The 14,376-nt window shown below is 36.2% G+C and overlaps 2 protein-coding genes and 1 pseudogene across 2 annotated transcripts; 1 reads left to right on the plus strand and 2 right to left on the minus strand.

Moving 5' to 3' along the window:
• Positions 1 to 1,040: 1,040 nt before the first annotated feature.
• On the minus strand, positions 1,041 to 3,290 carry LOC109124608 (uncharacterized). Its single transcript, XM_010504773.3, has 4 exons — positions 2,850 to 3,290; positions 2,447 to 2,703; positions 1,677 to 2,128; positions 1,041 to 1,584 (listed from the first exon to the last, which is right to left on the minus strand). Exons 1-4 carry the CDS (start codon positions 2,969 to 2,971, stop codon positions 1,312 to 1,314), a joined length of 1,104 nt encoding a protein of 367 aa, XP_010503075.2. The 5' UTR covers positions 2,972 to 3,290; the 3' UTR covers positions 1,041 to 1,311.
• A 2,074-nt stretch (positions 3,291 to 5,364) lies between these two features.
• On the plus strand, positions 5,365 to 10,643 carry LOC104780273 (serine/threonine-protein kinase Nek5). The gene is made up of 14 exons (XM_010504774.3): positions 5,365 to 5,844; positions 5,947 to 6,013; positions 6,103 to 6,168; positions 6,259 to 6,305; positions 6,427 to 6,472; positions 6,573 to 6,653; positions 6,743 to 6,785; positions 6,887 to 6,936; positions 7,309 to 7,390; positions 7,471 to 7,520; positions 7,757 to 7,830; positions 8,034 to 8,085; positions 8,185 to 8,829; positions 8,911 to 10,643. The coding sequence occupies exons 1-14, from the start codon at positions 5,747 to 5,749 to the stop codon at positions 10,411 to 10,413; spliced, it is 2,904 nt and encodes a 967-aa protein (XP_010503076.1). The 5' UTR covers positions 5,365 to 5,746; the 3' UTR covers positions 10,414 to 10,643.
• Positions 10,644 to 11,074: 431 nt separating this feature from the next.
• LOC147945782 (uncharacterized) lies at positions 11,075 to 13,437 on the minus strand (annotated as a pseudogene).
• Positions 13,438 to 14,376: the final 939 nt, after the last annotated feature.

Below are 14,376 nucleotides of genomic sequence, written 5' to 3' on the forward strand. Positions count from 1 at the left end.
TTTTATAAGGTTTTAAACGATTTAAAAATTTTGGCGGAAAAATCCAATTTCGTAATTTTGGTTGGAATTTTTTTGCAGGAATTTTTTCGATTTTTGACGGGAAAATTTTTGATTTTGGCGGGAAATTATTTTGATTTTGGTGACTGTACATTCTTAATATCACTCAAAGAAAAGTTTTTTTTTTGGACAAACGTATGGTTTCATTCATTTAAAATCAACCAGTACAAGAGTAAGGGATTAGAATCCTATAGTTTAGCATAATACAGAGAATGGCTTTCCCCAAAGCCGTACAGAAGGAAACATAAAACATCAAGTAATGATCCATGAGAGCTTTGAAGCAAGTACTCAAAGGTAGTTTGGGACAAGTGAGATCATGGTTGCTTGAGAGATCATCCTACTCAAAGAAAAGTTAATTTGATCATTTTGTACATAAAAAGAAGTAGTTTTGAAAATGGTCAACATAGAGGGGTCTTTTTGAAAATGTAAAATCAAAGGATTAGATTTTAGTTGATTTTGGTTTAATTAAATCCTGATTTAATTTAATTAAACCAAAAACCCCTAATCTCCCTCGTAAAGTCACGCCTACTCTCTATGTTTTTGCTATTGTGGACATTGTTATGAGGGAGAAGGAGAGAAAGAGAGAGAACTCTTGGTTATTTGGTGTAAAGGAGGAAGAGAGGGAGATCAAATTTTTTTCTCAGAGTAAAGAGAGAAACAGAGCTGCGAGTATTTGGGAGAAAGAGAATCTGACTGCCCAAATCGTTCGGAAGGTATTGGTTTTTGGTAGGGTTGTAGCTAAGACATTTTCCTAGACTCTCCTTTCTACAAAAGTGAATTTGAGTTAATATTCTAGAAGATATCAAGGCATTTTTTCTCAGTCGCGGATTGAGACTAGCATAGCAAGTGTTTCCAGCTGGGTTCATCTCAGATCTGAACGTACCATGCAACATAGCTTATAATTAATTAGCAATAAAGCAAACTTAAATGCTTTATCAATGGGCATTCAACTTGACCTTAATTAGAAACATTCTTTAGTCTCATTTTCTTAAATGATTTATCAATTTGTACTTTGTAGTATCACTGATACAATGTAGTGTGGCCAAATTAAGATGCACAAATACTTTTGCGGAGTAATGATACAACAGTACAGTCAGTATATGACACAAAACCACACCAACTCTCTCCTGTGAAAACCAAGAAAAAAGGACTAAACCAAATCAACACACAACAAACATGAAATGAAACAGAAGACCAAAGCGTCTGCACAAGAATCTCATCATGAAGAAACTTAGAACTGATAAACACAATCTTTCAAGGCTCCACAATATTAGGATCCAACCCTCTCGCCTTCCTCGTCTTCCCCACAAACAGATCCTTGGATTTGATCAAACCAGGAAGGCAACCCGAGACTGTCAAGAATGGGAACTGAGCCACTGATTCCTTTCTTCCTAAAGATATTATGGCAATATCTGGACCAGGCTTGTAACTCGACATCTTCTTCTCGTTCCCACCAGACATCAACAGCTTTATGTTCTTTGTAGCCACAGAGGCGTGTTTCTCAGCAATGTAGCCTTGTTTCATCTCCTGTCATAGGAATCATATATTCAGCTGATATGTTATAGTAACTAAAGAAAGAAGAAAACATTCTGATAGTACTAAATATGGCATGCACTTACCGGGACATCAGTAATATCACCAATTGCGAATACATTCTTGCGACCCTTAACTCTCAAGTACTCATCAACCATCAGCCTTCCTTTGCCATCCAAGTTATCTTTCAGAACAGTTCCTTTAAGCCATTCTGAAGACAAAGGTTTTCCAATGCAAAGGAAGTGGCAATCAGCGTGTATCGTTTCACCTCCTGATGTTTTGTATGTTTTATTTCCGTCCGAAGCTGAATTCAAATCAACCCTTTGGTTCAATAGCACTTCAACTCTCTTGGATTTCATCCAATCCAATGCCTTGTCTGCAGCTTTTTGGCCAACAAACTCCAGCAATCTCGGTCCATTGTGTACAATAGTAACCTTCTTCTCAGGGAAATCGACAGCTATTTCCGCAGCAAGCTCCACTCCCGACGGGCCTCCACCAACAATCAGAATCGACTCAGAGGACTTGATCTTCTCATACTCTGCAACCAAATAGTTCCAAGTGTAAGAAAACATAAACCAAACCATCCATAGTTCCTCGGATACAATTCGACTCTTCTACGGCCAATTCGGCTCCCGGATACTCAAATCACATTCTAATGTCAAAATAGGCCATACCAAGTTCTACATCCTAATTCACAAAGCTTATTTGCGCACAAGAACTCAATATGTAAGCTAATAGTTAGCACAGGACAGAGTACGCTTGCTTCATACTTGAAGCATTCTCAAAACAACTCAAGGAACAGAAACACGAGAAAACAAACAACAAAACTTGTGCAGATCGAAGAAAGATCATATACCTGCTTGGTATTGAGAAAGCTTCTCTTGCCTAGTTTTGGGAAGCACATCATTGTGACCAGTAGCAATGACAAGATAATCATAACCAAGGACAAGCCCATCAGCGGTAACAACATCAGTGTCTGTGATATTAACAGCAGGAGAAGCCACAGCACGACCGTTTTGTAAATACTTCTTGTGGTTTATCACTGATCTTTCAGCAAAAGATGGCTCCACCATTGACCTTAAACTTGCCCATGTAATCTCAAAATACTCCTTCCTATTATTATTACCAAACACATATTACTAATCAAATTAAGCCATGTCCTAATTAGGGTTAATCAAAGATTAAGACAAAATAAAATCACAGTTTATTCTGTGATCTAAGATTAAAACGATGATTAAGAATTAGTTAAACAAGCTTACGGATCGATGAGGGTGAGATCGGAATCGAACTGAAGCAATTTAGAGGTAAGAGAGCCGGCGACTCCGCCGCCGATAACCACCACTCTCCGCCCCTTTGATGATTCAGATTCTGTTCTTTCCATATCTTCGCGATTTCAAATCCAACTTGTTAAAATGAAAACTTCTCGAATTCTCCAATTTCGATTTCAACTACATACATACATACATACCCACTCAGCTGTATTAAATAGGTGTATTAAAGTTGATGGAGAGGAGGAATAAAAACTTAATTGTGTGTGGTTAACGTGTTTGAGTGACGTCAAGCGACGTCCCCCACGGCGGAAGGATCCTGCCGTGTTTCCCTTCCCCCGATCCTCACTCGTTGCAAATTTCTTAATTTTTTCAAATGGGCTTTTCAACTTGGGATATAGGCCCAGTAGTGGCCTGAATTTAAGCGGGAACATCTTTGTTGACTTTTCTTTTTCTTCTTTTTATCTGCAATCGTTCCTGCCCCGGTTAATACAGTGGTTATTCAACCGTTTGGTAACATTTACCACATAAAAGTCAACAGTAAAAAGTCAATTTTTTTTTATTTACCGCATATTTTTACTGGTATGATTTTCAAGAAAAAAAAAAAAAGAAGAAGATTAGACTGTGAAAATAATAAATGCTTTGCGAATTGGACGCAAAAAAAAAAGAGTATTACAAAGGTCAAAGACATTAGCGTATAAATATCCGATAAGATTTGTACTATAAATTTGTTGGATTGTAATACTTCTAGTTCTACTATTAGAAGAAAACAAAATAAAATCTCTATCTATTATTACTTTCTCTCCCATACTATTATTTTCCTTCATATCATTTAAATTTATTTATTTACTAGATACACTATTATATAAAGAAAACAACTATAAATATACGAGGTTGAATGGAATGACAAATGTATAAGTTAACCTATAAAGGCTACAAGTCTACAACCCACATGAATCAATCTAGATAAGCTATATAGACATACACAAATATGGATTTGACCTTAAAATCCAAATATCTTGACCCAAATACATCCTAAACTTTTGGTTTCAATCACCATTGACATATCTACGTATGATCTATCACATTTTTTTGAAAGATCTAAAAAAGGAAAAAAAAAACTGATTTAAAGCTCTTATTTATATTGCTCCATGTCCCATTGTCAAAGATGTTTTAAAAGTTTTTTTTTTGGTTCCATTTTGTTAGATTTGTTTTCCAATTTTAAATGCCTCATTTAATTTAATTTGGTGTTTAATGATTTTTAATATTCTACTGTATTTCCTTTTATTGTTGATTTTTTTTTTCTGATTCAATACAAATGATGTTTTCATTGCAAAAAAAAAGACAAAAGAAAAATACAATTAATGTAATTATTAAACTTTGTGTGTTTTAATTAGAGAATCTTATATATATTTAGAGAGAGAGATAATATATAGTGGAACAGTCGAACAGAGGTAGAGGGGTATAATCAAATTAATTTAGATATTGAACAAAAAAAAATACTACGTATATATATAGACAGTATAAAGGATTTTGTCACGTTGAGAGATCGGCCACGTCATTAAGAGAATAAAATAATATCCAATCAATTATTGTTAGTAACAGTGGTGTAGAGAGACAAGCAGATAAGCAGGTATCGTTTCCATTAAAACAGCTGGATTTGTCGGCTCTCTCTCCCATTATTGTATTTATTTCACATTAAATTTTTATTTCTTTAAAAACACACTTAGGTATGGAAATTAAACAAATAATCCTCATCATTTCAGTATTTTCACATTTTCTGGTTTTCAACAAAGTATATACAGTAAAAGTAAAATTCAATAGTAGCTAGTACTATCTTGATTAAATATTTAAAGTTATCCTAAATGTTAAATACACTCAATCCAAAAAGTATTAAAACTGATCATATACTTTAAATAACAATTAGTACAGTATTAGTTAAAATACTACATTTTTTTTTGTAAAATATCCCCTTAGGGAAACACCTCAAAATACCACATATTGTTTTCCCCAATAATACCACAATTTATTTTTTGATAGACTTTTTTTTTTCCTTACAACAGATAAATATTAAATTTTGATAAAGTATTTACAACACATAATTAGTTAAAATACTAAATTTGGAGTTTTAACAAATATCTTAAAATATCCATTTAAAAAAAATTACTATATAAGTTTTTTTATTATAGAAAATTCTTTTACAACCGATTTTTTTATTAAAGGTCTAATGAATTTTTTAAGTTAATTTAGGAAAACAAAAAAAGTCATAATATGGTCATTTATATCTTTTAAATGCAAACCTATAATTACCAAATATGAATGGAAAATCTTTAAACTACATAGTATGTATCTAGTTAGCTATTATTGATGTAATGAATAAATCTAATTAGTAAGAAAACACGTTGATTAATTTACGTTTTTTTTTTTATCAAACGATTAATTTAGTTTTAACTTACCAACTTATTGACAAAATAACTTAAATTGACTTAACTACTCTCCTAATCTCGTCTCGTCACGTCAAACCTACAACAACCAAAAATAAAAATAAAAATAAAAATATTTTTACTCTGAATCACATTTTTTTTTTGTGTTTTGTTTGTTCCCTTGTAGATTCGTACTCTGCAAGTGAACTAAAACACAGAAGACGAAAGAGACGAGACGACGAATCCAGAATCAGAGAGAAAGGCTTCAGTACAAATTTGGATCTGACTTTTTGATTTTGCGGCGGTTCAAGTTCAATGCTTTAATAAACATCGAGCAGTTTCGAATCTCTGGGGAAAACGAAGCGTGTAGGTTAGGGGAAAACAACAAGTGCTTAAGATTACGTTGAAGAGAAGCAAGTTCTTATAATCGCGATTTGAAGAGAAGCAAGTGTTTTTGGTAGAGCGATGGAGTCACGAATGGATCAGTATGAGCTTATGGAACAGATCGGGAGAGGAGCCTTTGGTGCCGCCATTTTAGTTCATCATAAAGCTGAGAGAAAGAAGTAAATTTGAGATTTTTCATCCATTGTATCTATAATTTTTTTTAAACTCTTTTCTTTGAAGATAGATTTGATTTTTTTTTTTTGTATTGGTGTGTGTTTTAGGTATGTTTTGAAGAAGATCAGATTAGCTAGACAAACGGAACGTTGCCGGAGATCTGCTCATCAAGAGGTGAAATTTGAATCGTCTTTTTCGATATTTCGAAAACGGTTTAGTTCTTGATTTTTGTGTGTTTTGACAACATTGGTGAGTTTTTATAGATGGCTTTGATTGCAAGAGTTCAGCATCCTTATATTGTGGAGTTTAAAGAAGCTTGGGTTGAGAAAGTAAGTTTTATAGTTGATTTATTGTTTTATTTTTCTGGTTTTTAAGGAGATTTAGTTATTTTGACATGAGCTTTGATTTGGGAAATGCAGGGTTGCTATGTTTGTATTGTCACTGGATACTGTGAAGGAGGAGACATGTGAGTTTTACTTTCTCTAAAGATTTTGTAGTTAACTTGTCCTTTTTTTTTTTGTTCCTTTTTGTTGTTTAGTTCACAGAAGTCAAAGAATATGTTTTAAATCAAATGGTTTTGGTTACAGGGCTGAGTTGATGAAAAAGTCAAATGGTGTTTATTTTCCTGAGGAGGTACTTACTTTTCACCTGGAAGTTTCTCTAATAAATATGATTTAGGTGATTGATTTGATTAGTACTAGTCATGGTGATTTTGTTGTTCCTTTTTATGCAGAAACTCTGCAAGTGGTTTACTCAATTATTATTGGCGGTTGAGTATCTGCATTCTAACTATGTTCTTCATCGTGATCTTAAGGTAAAAAAACTATGGCAATGGTAGTTGTCTGAATTACTGTGTTATGCTTAATTTTTTATGGACTTATTTGTGAAGTCTGTTCTTGCCAGTGTTCCAACATTTTCCTTACAAAAGATCAAGACGTCCGCCTTGGTACGTTTTTGATTTATGATCCACCAAATTTGACCTGCAACAGAATGTAAGCGGATTTTTAAATAATTATGTTTCATCTTGTGTTCATGTGTTGTCTGCAGGGGACTTTGGCCTTGCCAAAACAATGAAGGCGGATGACCTAACTTCCTCGGTATGTTGTAAAAGTCTATGTAATATGTGTATGTAAAGAACGAATTAGTCCTGGTAGTGCGTAGGTTTCGGCGTTGTTAGCCTACAGCTTGTATTTACGGCACATTAGCAATTGAACACATTTGATATGGGTTATGCCGGTTATGCCAACAAACTTTGATGCATGAAGATTGCTTCTTTTCAACAAATGAATATTAGGAATTCTGCATCAAAATAGATAATATGTTACTAAGGTTTATAACAGTCACGGGTTACTTCTCTTATTGCATAGCACAAGAACATAATAATTATTCTTAGGATTGCTCTCAAGTTTCTGAACTGATACATAGTGTGATAGCATTGATGTTTATGACTCATGGGATTTTATATGTAGGTTGTTGGAACTCCAAACTACATGTGCCCGGAACTGCTTGCTGATATCCCTTATGGTTTTAAATCAGATATCTGGTCGCTAGGTATATGCAACTCTATCCTCTGTAACGCCTAAGAATTTTGTTATTGCCATTGAAGCTAAGACTCTTATGTTATTGAACAGGCTGTTGTATATATGAAATGGCTGCATATCGACCTGCTTTCAAAGCTTTTGTAAGTCTTTTTTTAAGTTCACTTAGACAGTCTAAATATTTCTTGTTTGTAACATTCCTACGAGAAGTTTATGTCTTTTGAACAGTAGAAAAATGTTAAGAGCTATAATATGGACTTGTGTGTATTACCGAATTTTATGCCTCAAACAGATCTAGAAACCCCTGCATTTGATCTCTTCAAAGTACCTTAGTAAGGTGACCTTACGGAATTTGCTTTTATGTGATATATGGTTTCAGGATATGGCAGGGCTTATAAGTAAGGTTAATCGTTCCTCAATAGGTCCATTGCCACCGTGCTATTCACCATCTTTGTAAGATTCTTTTTATTAATCTGAAGCCTAATCTGTTCTTCTATATTTCTTAATTTGACACTTTGCCTTGTCCATTAATACCATCCCTAAGATATGAGCTTTTATAAATATGTACTCTGAAATATTTATAACATGGCAGATATACAATAACATGTTATATAACATTTCTCTCCTTTTTTGTTTTGCTCTGTTTGATACTGCAGAAAAGCACTCATCAAGGGGATGTTAAGGAAGAACCCCGAGTATCGGCCAAACGTATGATTTTTCTAGGACCAGAAACTGTCTGCTTAATGGCATTTATCCTCCAGAATGGAAATTAACTAATCATAATTTTTTTCCTTCATTTCTGTTCAGGCCTCCGATATTTTGAAGCATCCTTATTTGCAGCCATATGTTGAGCAGTACCGTCCAACCCTTTCTGCAGCGTCTATAACTCCAGAAAAGCCTCTTAATTCTCGCGAGGGCCGGAGGAGTATGGCTGAAAGCCAGAACAGCAATAGTTCAAGTGAAAAAGATAACTTCTATGTGAGTGACAAAAATATCCGATATGTGGTTCCAAGTAATGGTACTAAAGTCTCTGAGACAGATTCAGCTTCAATCGATGATGAAGACACCCTCGAGCATGTGCAACAACCAGCTGAAAATGACAATCTCCAGAGTGTTTCAGCAGCGAAACCAGATGGCCATGGGATTTTAAAGCCCGTACAGAGTGACCAGCGACCAGACATTATTCAACCAAGGCACCCAAAAACTATCAGAAACATCATGATGGTTTTGAAAGAAGAGAAAGCTAGAGAAAATGGTTCACCCATGAGATCTAACCGAGGGAGACCTTCTAGTGTTCCAACTCAGAAGAATAATATTGAAACTCCATCAAAGATTCCCAAACTCAGTGACGTTGCTCATGGCTCCAATACTAACGTAAATACGCCTATCCCACCTTCAAAGCTAGCTCCTGATTCCGCAAGGGCTCCAGGATCAATACCGCCAAAGCATCATGTATATTCTCTCTTTCTCGCTCTCTAGTTCTCAACTTTTGTTGATATTCTAAGGATTTCGTTTGACAAATTCATGTTGCAGATGCCAGTGATTGACTCTTCTCCAAAACTTAAGTCTAGAAGCGACAGAACTTCACCATCTCCTGCTGCTAAACAGGAGGCCGAAGAGGTAATGTCAATTAAGCGAAGGCAAAGAACACCTCCTACTTTACCAAGAAGACCGTCTTTGATAGCGCAGCAGTCAAGACAATTAGGAGCAGATATTCCAAATATGGCAGCCAAGGACACCATGAAGCAACATCCACCTGTGCCGTCAGAGTCTGAAACTAATTCTCATCAATCTCGTGTCCATGCTTCCCCTGTGAATACGCCGGAGCCAAAGAGAACCTCTGTCGGATCTTCCAAAGGAATGCAGAGTGAAAGCAGCAACTCAATATCGTCTTCGTTGTCCATGCAGGCATTTGAGCTCTGTGATGATGCTTCGACCCCATATATCGACACGTCAGAACATACAACTCCTGATGACCACAGAAGATCCTGTCACAGTGAATACTCGTCTTCATTTCCAGAAATCTCCTCAGAGATGATGATCCGCAGAGAAGAACACAGCACCAGTATGCGGCTAAACGAAACTCCTGACACTGTTTCCGATGTTCAAAACACTATTGCCTATCGTCATCATCCAGAAGAAAGCTCGCCCACTCTGCAGAAAAATGATAGCCCTGCAACAATGCAGAGCTACGAGCCTAATGCATCACAACGACACCACGGTGATGACAAATTCACAGTCAAAGAATTCATCTCCTCTGTTCCTACAGCTGCACCTATTCCTTTGCATGTAGGACCATCCCACCAAGTGAATTCCCACTCAGATAACAAAACAAGCTCCCACCAAATGCAAGTGAATTCCCACTCGGATAACAAAGCATGCCTTGTGTCTCAGAACTCAGCTCTTGAGCAGAACAACAATCCTTCCCATCTTCATCCAGTTGTTGATGATTTCATACATGTTATCCGACACAGCAGCTTCCGTGTAGGGAGCGACCAGCCAGTCATGGAAAGTGTTGAAGTCGGTGTACAGACCGTCGACATGGGGAAACTCATAAACGTTGTGAGAGATGAAATGGAGGTGAGAAAAGTACCAACTCCCTCGGAATCACCCACCACTAGATCGATCATTTCAGAGCCTGACTCAAGAACTGAGACCCGCCCTGAAGTACCAGATCCCATCACCAACTACTCAGAAACAAAGAGCTTTAACTCCTGCTCTGATTCTTCACCAGCTGAGACAAGACCCAACTCATTCATGCCTGATGAGGAAACAACTCCGGCTCCAGCTGTGAAAGAGACATTGGACATCAAGTCGTTCAGACAGAGAGCAGAGGCGCTTGAAGGTCTATTGGAACTATCTGCGGATTTGCTGGAACAGAGCAGGCTCGAAGAGCTAGCCATTGTGTTGCAGCCGTTCGGGAAGAACAAAGTTTCGCCTAGAGAAACCGCTATTTGGTTGGCAAAGAGTCTTAAAGGAATGATGATCGAAGACATCAATAATAATAACAGTGGCAGCTCCAGAAATGTATCATGAAGGTAAAGTAACATACAAGCATTTACAACCAAACTCTCTTCTTTGTTACTTGTTTTCTATAAAGTTCATATTTTCATAAAGTAACAATTCACTCAGTAAAAAGAATCACAAACAACAAAACACATCCATTTCGAAATTTTGAAAGTACAGCCACCATTATCGATGTTAAGTGTTTCCAATATTGTATATACAGACTCTGGGATTATTGGTTGATTATTTGTTCCTCTTCATCTTTCTGTTTATAATCGACTCATTGACTGTTGCAACATTTTCATCTAAATCGACGATATGGATATAGCAGAATCATGTCATGGCACTCCATTTCGTTCTTTTAGTGAATCTTGCATTGGTCTCCTTGCGACAAACTAGTTACCCGGTGATTTGCTAAACTAATTTTCAGATAAGATCTTGGTTTTAAATCGCGCAAAGCGCACTGTGGCACAAACATCCTGTGAATGTGCCATACGCCATGGCGCATGCGGCGCATGGCAACATGGATATGAGGCGTTTGGTGTTTAAAAGAAAGAAAATAAGAGGTATTCTGCTGAAACTTATTAAAATTTTAGAATAATCTAGCATAAAACAATCCAATTCATCTCAAAAGAAATTAAGAAAGTTAAAACAAAAAAAAACAGAGATAGTTCTTAAACCCAGTAAATCACTAAGGCTCTAATCAAATTGAGTATTCTCAAACTCATAGTCTTCACGATCCAAAAGAGTATCTTGAAAGAGCTCTCCTCCACCAAAATCCTCTTCCACATCATCATCATCATCTTCATCAACCAAAGTCATACCACTAGAAGGTGGCTTATGGCTTGCTCTTGAACCACTAGAAGTACTAGCAATACCTTTTTCTTTTTCAAATCTACTTGAGACAGCTGCTGATCTAGTTGCATAATAAGGATCATTAGCTCATGCGCTTTCGCCAACCACGTTCCATGTCAAATCATCATTTGCAAACACCAGATCATCACCTTCATTATCAGAGCTCCCATCCATTCTCCCAGTAAGCCACTCATTGCTGTCATCAATTTCTTCTAAGAGAATAGGATCAACAGTGTCAGTCCTCTTGTATCGACGTTGCAAAGCACGATTGTATTTCACAAATACCATGTCATTCAATCGACTTTGGGACAATCTGTTCCTTCTTTTGGTATGAATCTGTTACAAAAAAAAATATATTATAAGTTGTATGATATTTTTTGTGAATAATGTAACTACTAAAACAATCAACTTAAGTTACTTACTAGTTGAAAAACACCCCAATTCCTTTCACAACCAGTAGCACTACAAGTGAGACTAAGAACTTTTATGGCAAATTTTTGGAGGTGTGGAGTTGAAGATCCATAAGAAGACCACCATTCCGCTATGAAAATAAAGAAATTGTTAGTTTTATATAATCTTAAGTTATAAACATAAAGATGTCAAGCTAGAGAGTAATTACCTGGTGATTTTGTAGCTCTATGCCTTATAGCCATATGATAACCAAATAGACCAGTTGCATCTTTAAATTCATCTATCTCAGACATTATCTTGTCTTGAGTCTTAATTTCTGGAACCAACCTGTCAATACAATCATACAAACCTTTCAACACTTATTCACAATTCACATCATCAGATTTTCCATATTGGATTTCTGGATTGAGAAAGTCGCCAGCTGCATGAAGAGGACAATGAAGTTGACACTCCCATCTTTTGTCAATAATTTCGAATGCAGTTTTGTAGTGCTCTTCTCTCCAGTTGAAAGACTTCATAATTGTCTCCTTTGCCCGATCCATGGCTGCATACATGTATCCCATAGGAGGCTTTCTCTCTCCATCAACCATTCGAAGAACTTGTACTAGAGGACCTGCCAACTTCAGCCCGTATAAAACATTCTTCCAAAAACTATCTTGCAAAATATATGTTCTTACTTTCTTTCCTCCTGCTTCTTTTGACCACTTGGACTTATTCCATTCTTCAGAATGAACCATCTTCCTCAACTTGTCTTTTTGCTTGTGAAACTGTGCTAGCGTGATGAAAGTTGTTGCAAATCTTGTAATCGCCGGTCTGTGCAAATTCCTTTGATTTGTGAACTTCCTCATCATGTTCACAAGAGGAATATGACTATAAATATAGCCATTCATGAATATACACTTTTGTATAGCGCTCTTCACATTTGCCATTTTCCCAAGATCTTCAAGCATTAGATCAATGCAATGTGCTGCACATGGAGTCCAATAAAGATTTGGTCTTTTAGCTTCAAGTAATTTTCCTGAAATTTATATACACCAATAAAAAGTTAGATTAAAAAAACAACAAAAAATTAAAAATATTACAAATTTTAAAAGATGTATTATATCTCTTACCATCTTTCACATAGTTTGATGCATTGTCCGTGACCACTTGGACAACATTTTCTTCTCCTACTTCCTCAACTATCTTATCAAGCAATTGAAATAACAATGTGGCATCTTTCAAAACTTCTGATACATCTAAAGACTTTAGGAAAACAGATCCTTTTGGAGAATTAACAAGAAAGTTAACTAAATCCTTCTGAACAACCGAATCACGCCATCCATCATACATAATTGAACAACCTTTAGATGCCCACTCTTTCTTGTGCTCTACTAGTTGTTTATTAGTGTCTTCTACTTCTTTCTTAAGCAAAGGAACTCTTAACTCATGCATGGTTGGTGGCTTTAATCCTGGACCATATTGCCCAACTAATTCAAGCATCTCCCCAAAACTTTCTAAAGTAGCTGCGTTGAATGCAAGACCAGAATCATAGAAAAACCTAGCAATACCTCTAACAGTTTTCTCCCTTAACTCCTTATCACAAGCTCCAAAAATTCCTTTCCTTTCCTTTCTAGCATTCAATATATCAGGAGGTGTAGAAGTTACAAACCTATCAAGTGGACCGTGGTGTCTTGGTTTATTTGGCTGGGGACGTTGCCGTTTGTTACTTGGCTCACAATCCATTTCTTCCACATCATCATAATCATCAAACTCTTGAGATGGTGGCATCATTTGAGTAGAAGCTTTAAGTTGCTCCTTCTTCTTCATAAATGATCTGATTTCTTCCCTAATATGCTCCGGACAATCTGGACATTTAGTTGCATTCCTATAGCCTCCAACTAAGTGTTGTTTGAGACGAGTGATGCCTCCACAAGTGGTCTTAAAACAATACCTACATTGCCACTTGTTTCTGTTGGCAGGATCTGGAAAGCCATGTTTTTTTGCTGGATCATTTTCATCTTGGCTTGAATTTGGATCAGACATGGCTGAAAGTGAACTTGATCACTGCTAAACAAAAAGAGAAATGTGTTACAACTCTCACAAGTTCTGATTATTGATTTAAAAAAAAAAAAAGAAACTGAAAGCTAGTTTAACGTCTCTGTCTTTTATGACTAGTGAAGGAAATAAGAAGAGTTTCTAAACTAATACAAGTAAGTATACAACAGTTTTGATTAGTAGATGATTACCTTTTGCAGTAGCTGTAGACGTGTAGAGATGCAAAAGCTGTAGACGTTTAGGACTCGTGAATGAAAGAGATGAGGAGACTAAATAAACTAGGGTTTTCTTATATATAATGGATGAAAAAAATGATCAAATCAAAGATTTTTGATTACATAAAATCAATAATTAAAGATATTATTGAGAAAATCAAATATTTTTTCATTATACGTTTGATATATAAGTAAACTACTATATTACAGAACAATTTTTTACCTTGTTTGTGCCATAAACCATGTTGCGCTCGCCTCACGCAATGGTCCAATCGGCTATGGCTCATCGTTTCACTCGCATCATGGATATCGCCTTGCCATAGTGTCATGTGTCCCTCATCTCCTCACATCATTGCGCAACGCGCCATGGCGCGCCACAGGCACGCTTTTTAAAACCAAGGATAAGATACAAGAATCAACTACGCAACACCTTGCCTAAGCTCAACTCTGTTAATACTATCTTGGTGGGAGATCT

This window comes from Camelina sativa, chromosome 4, assembly GCF_030686135.1.
Source record: "Camelina sativa cultivar CO46 ecotype springtype chromosome 4, ASM3068613v1".
Classification (NCBI taxonomy): domain Eukaryota; kingdom Viridiplantae; phylum Streptophyta; class Magnoliopsida; order Brassicales; family Brassicaceae; genus Camelina; species Camelina sativa.

What these genes read in the sequence shown, in the direction of transcription:
- LOC109124608 (XM_010504773.3), bottom strand. Translation starts at nt 2,971, where the DNA reads ATGGAAAGAACAGAATCTGAATCATCAAAGGGGCGGAGAGTGGTGGTT. An exon ending in GATCTCACCCTCATCGATCC is followed by an intron (nt 2,704 to 2,849) that starts GTAAGCTTGTTT and finishes TAATAATAATAG; the next exon opens with GAAGGAGTATTTTGAGATTA. An exon ending in GCTTTCTCAATACCAAGCAG is followed by an intron (nt 2,129 to 2,446) that starts GTATATGATCTT and finishes ATTTGGTTGCAG; the next exon opens with AGTATGAGAAGATCAAGTCC.
- LOC104780273 (XM_010504774.3), top strand. Translation starts at nt 5,747, where the DNA reads ATGGAGTCACGAATGGATCAGTATGAGCTTATGGAACAGATCGGGAGA. An exon ending in CCGTGCTATTCACCATCTTT is followed by an intron (nt 7,831 to 8,033) that starts GTAAGATTCTTT and finishes TTGATACTGCAG; the next exon opens with AAAAGCACTCATCAAGGGGA. An exon ending in ACCCCGAGTATCGGCCAAAC is followed by an intron (nt 8,086 to 8,184) that starts GTATGATTTTTC and finishes ATTTCTGTTCAG; the next exon opens with GCCTCCGATATTTTGAAGCA.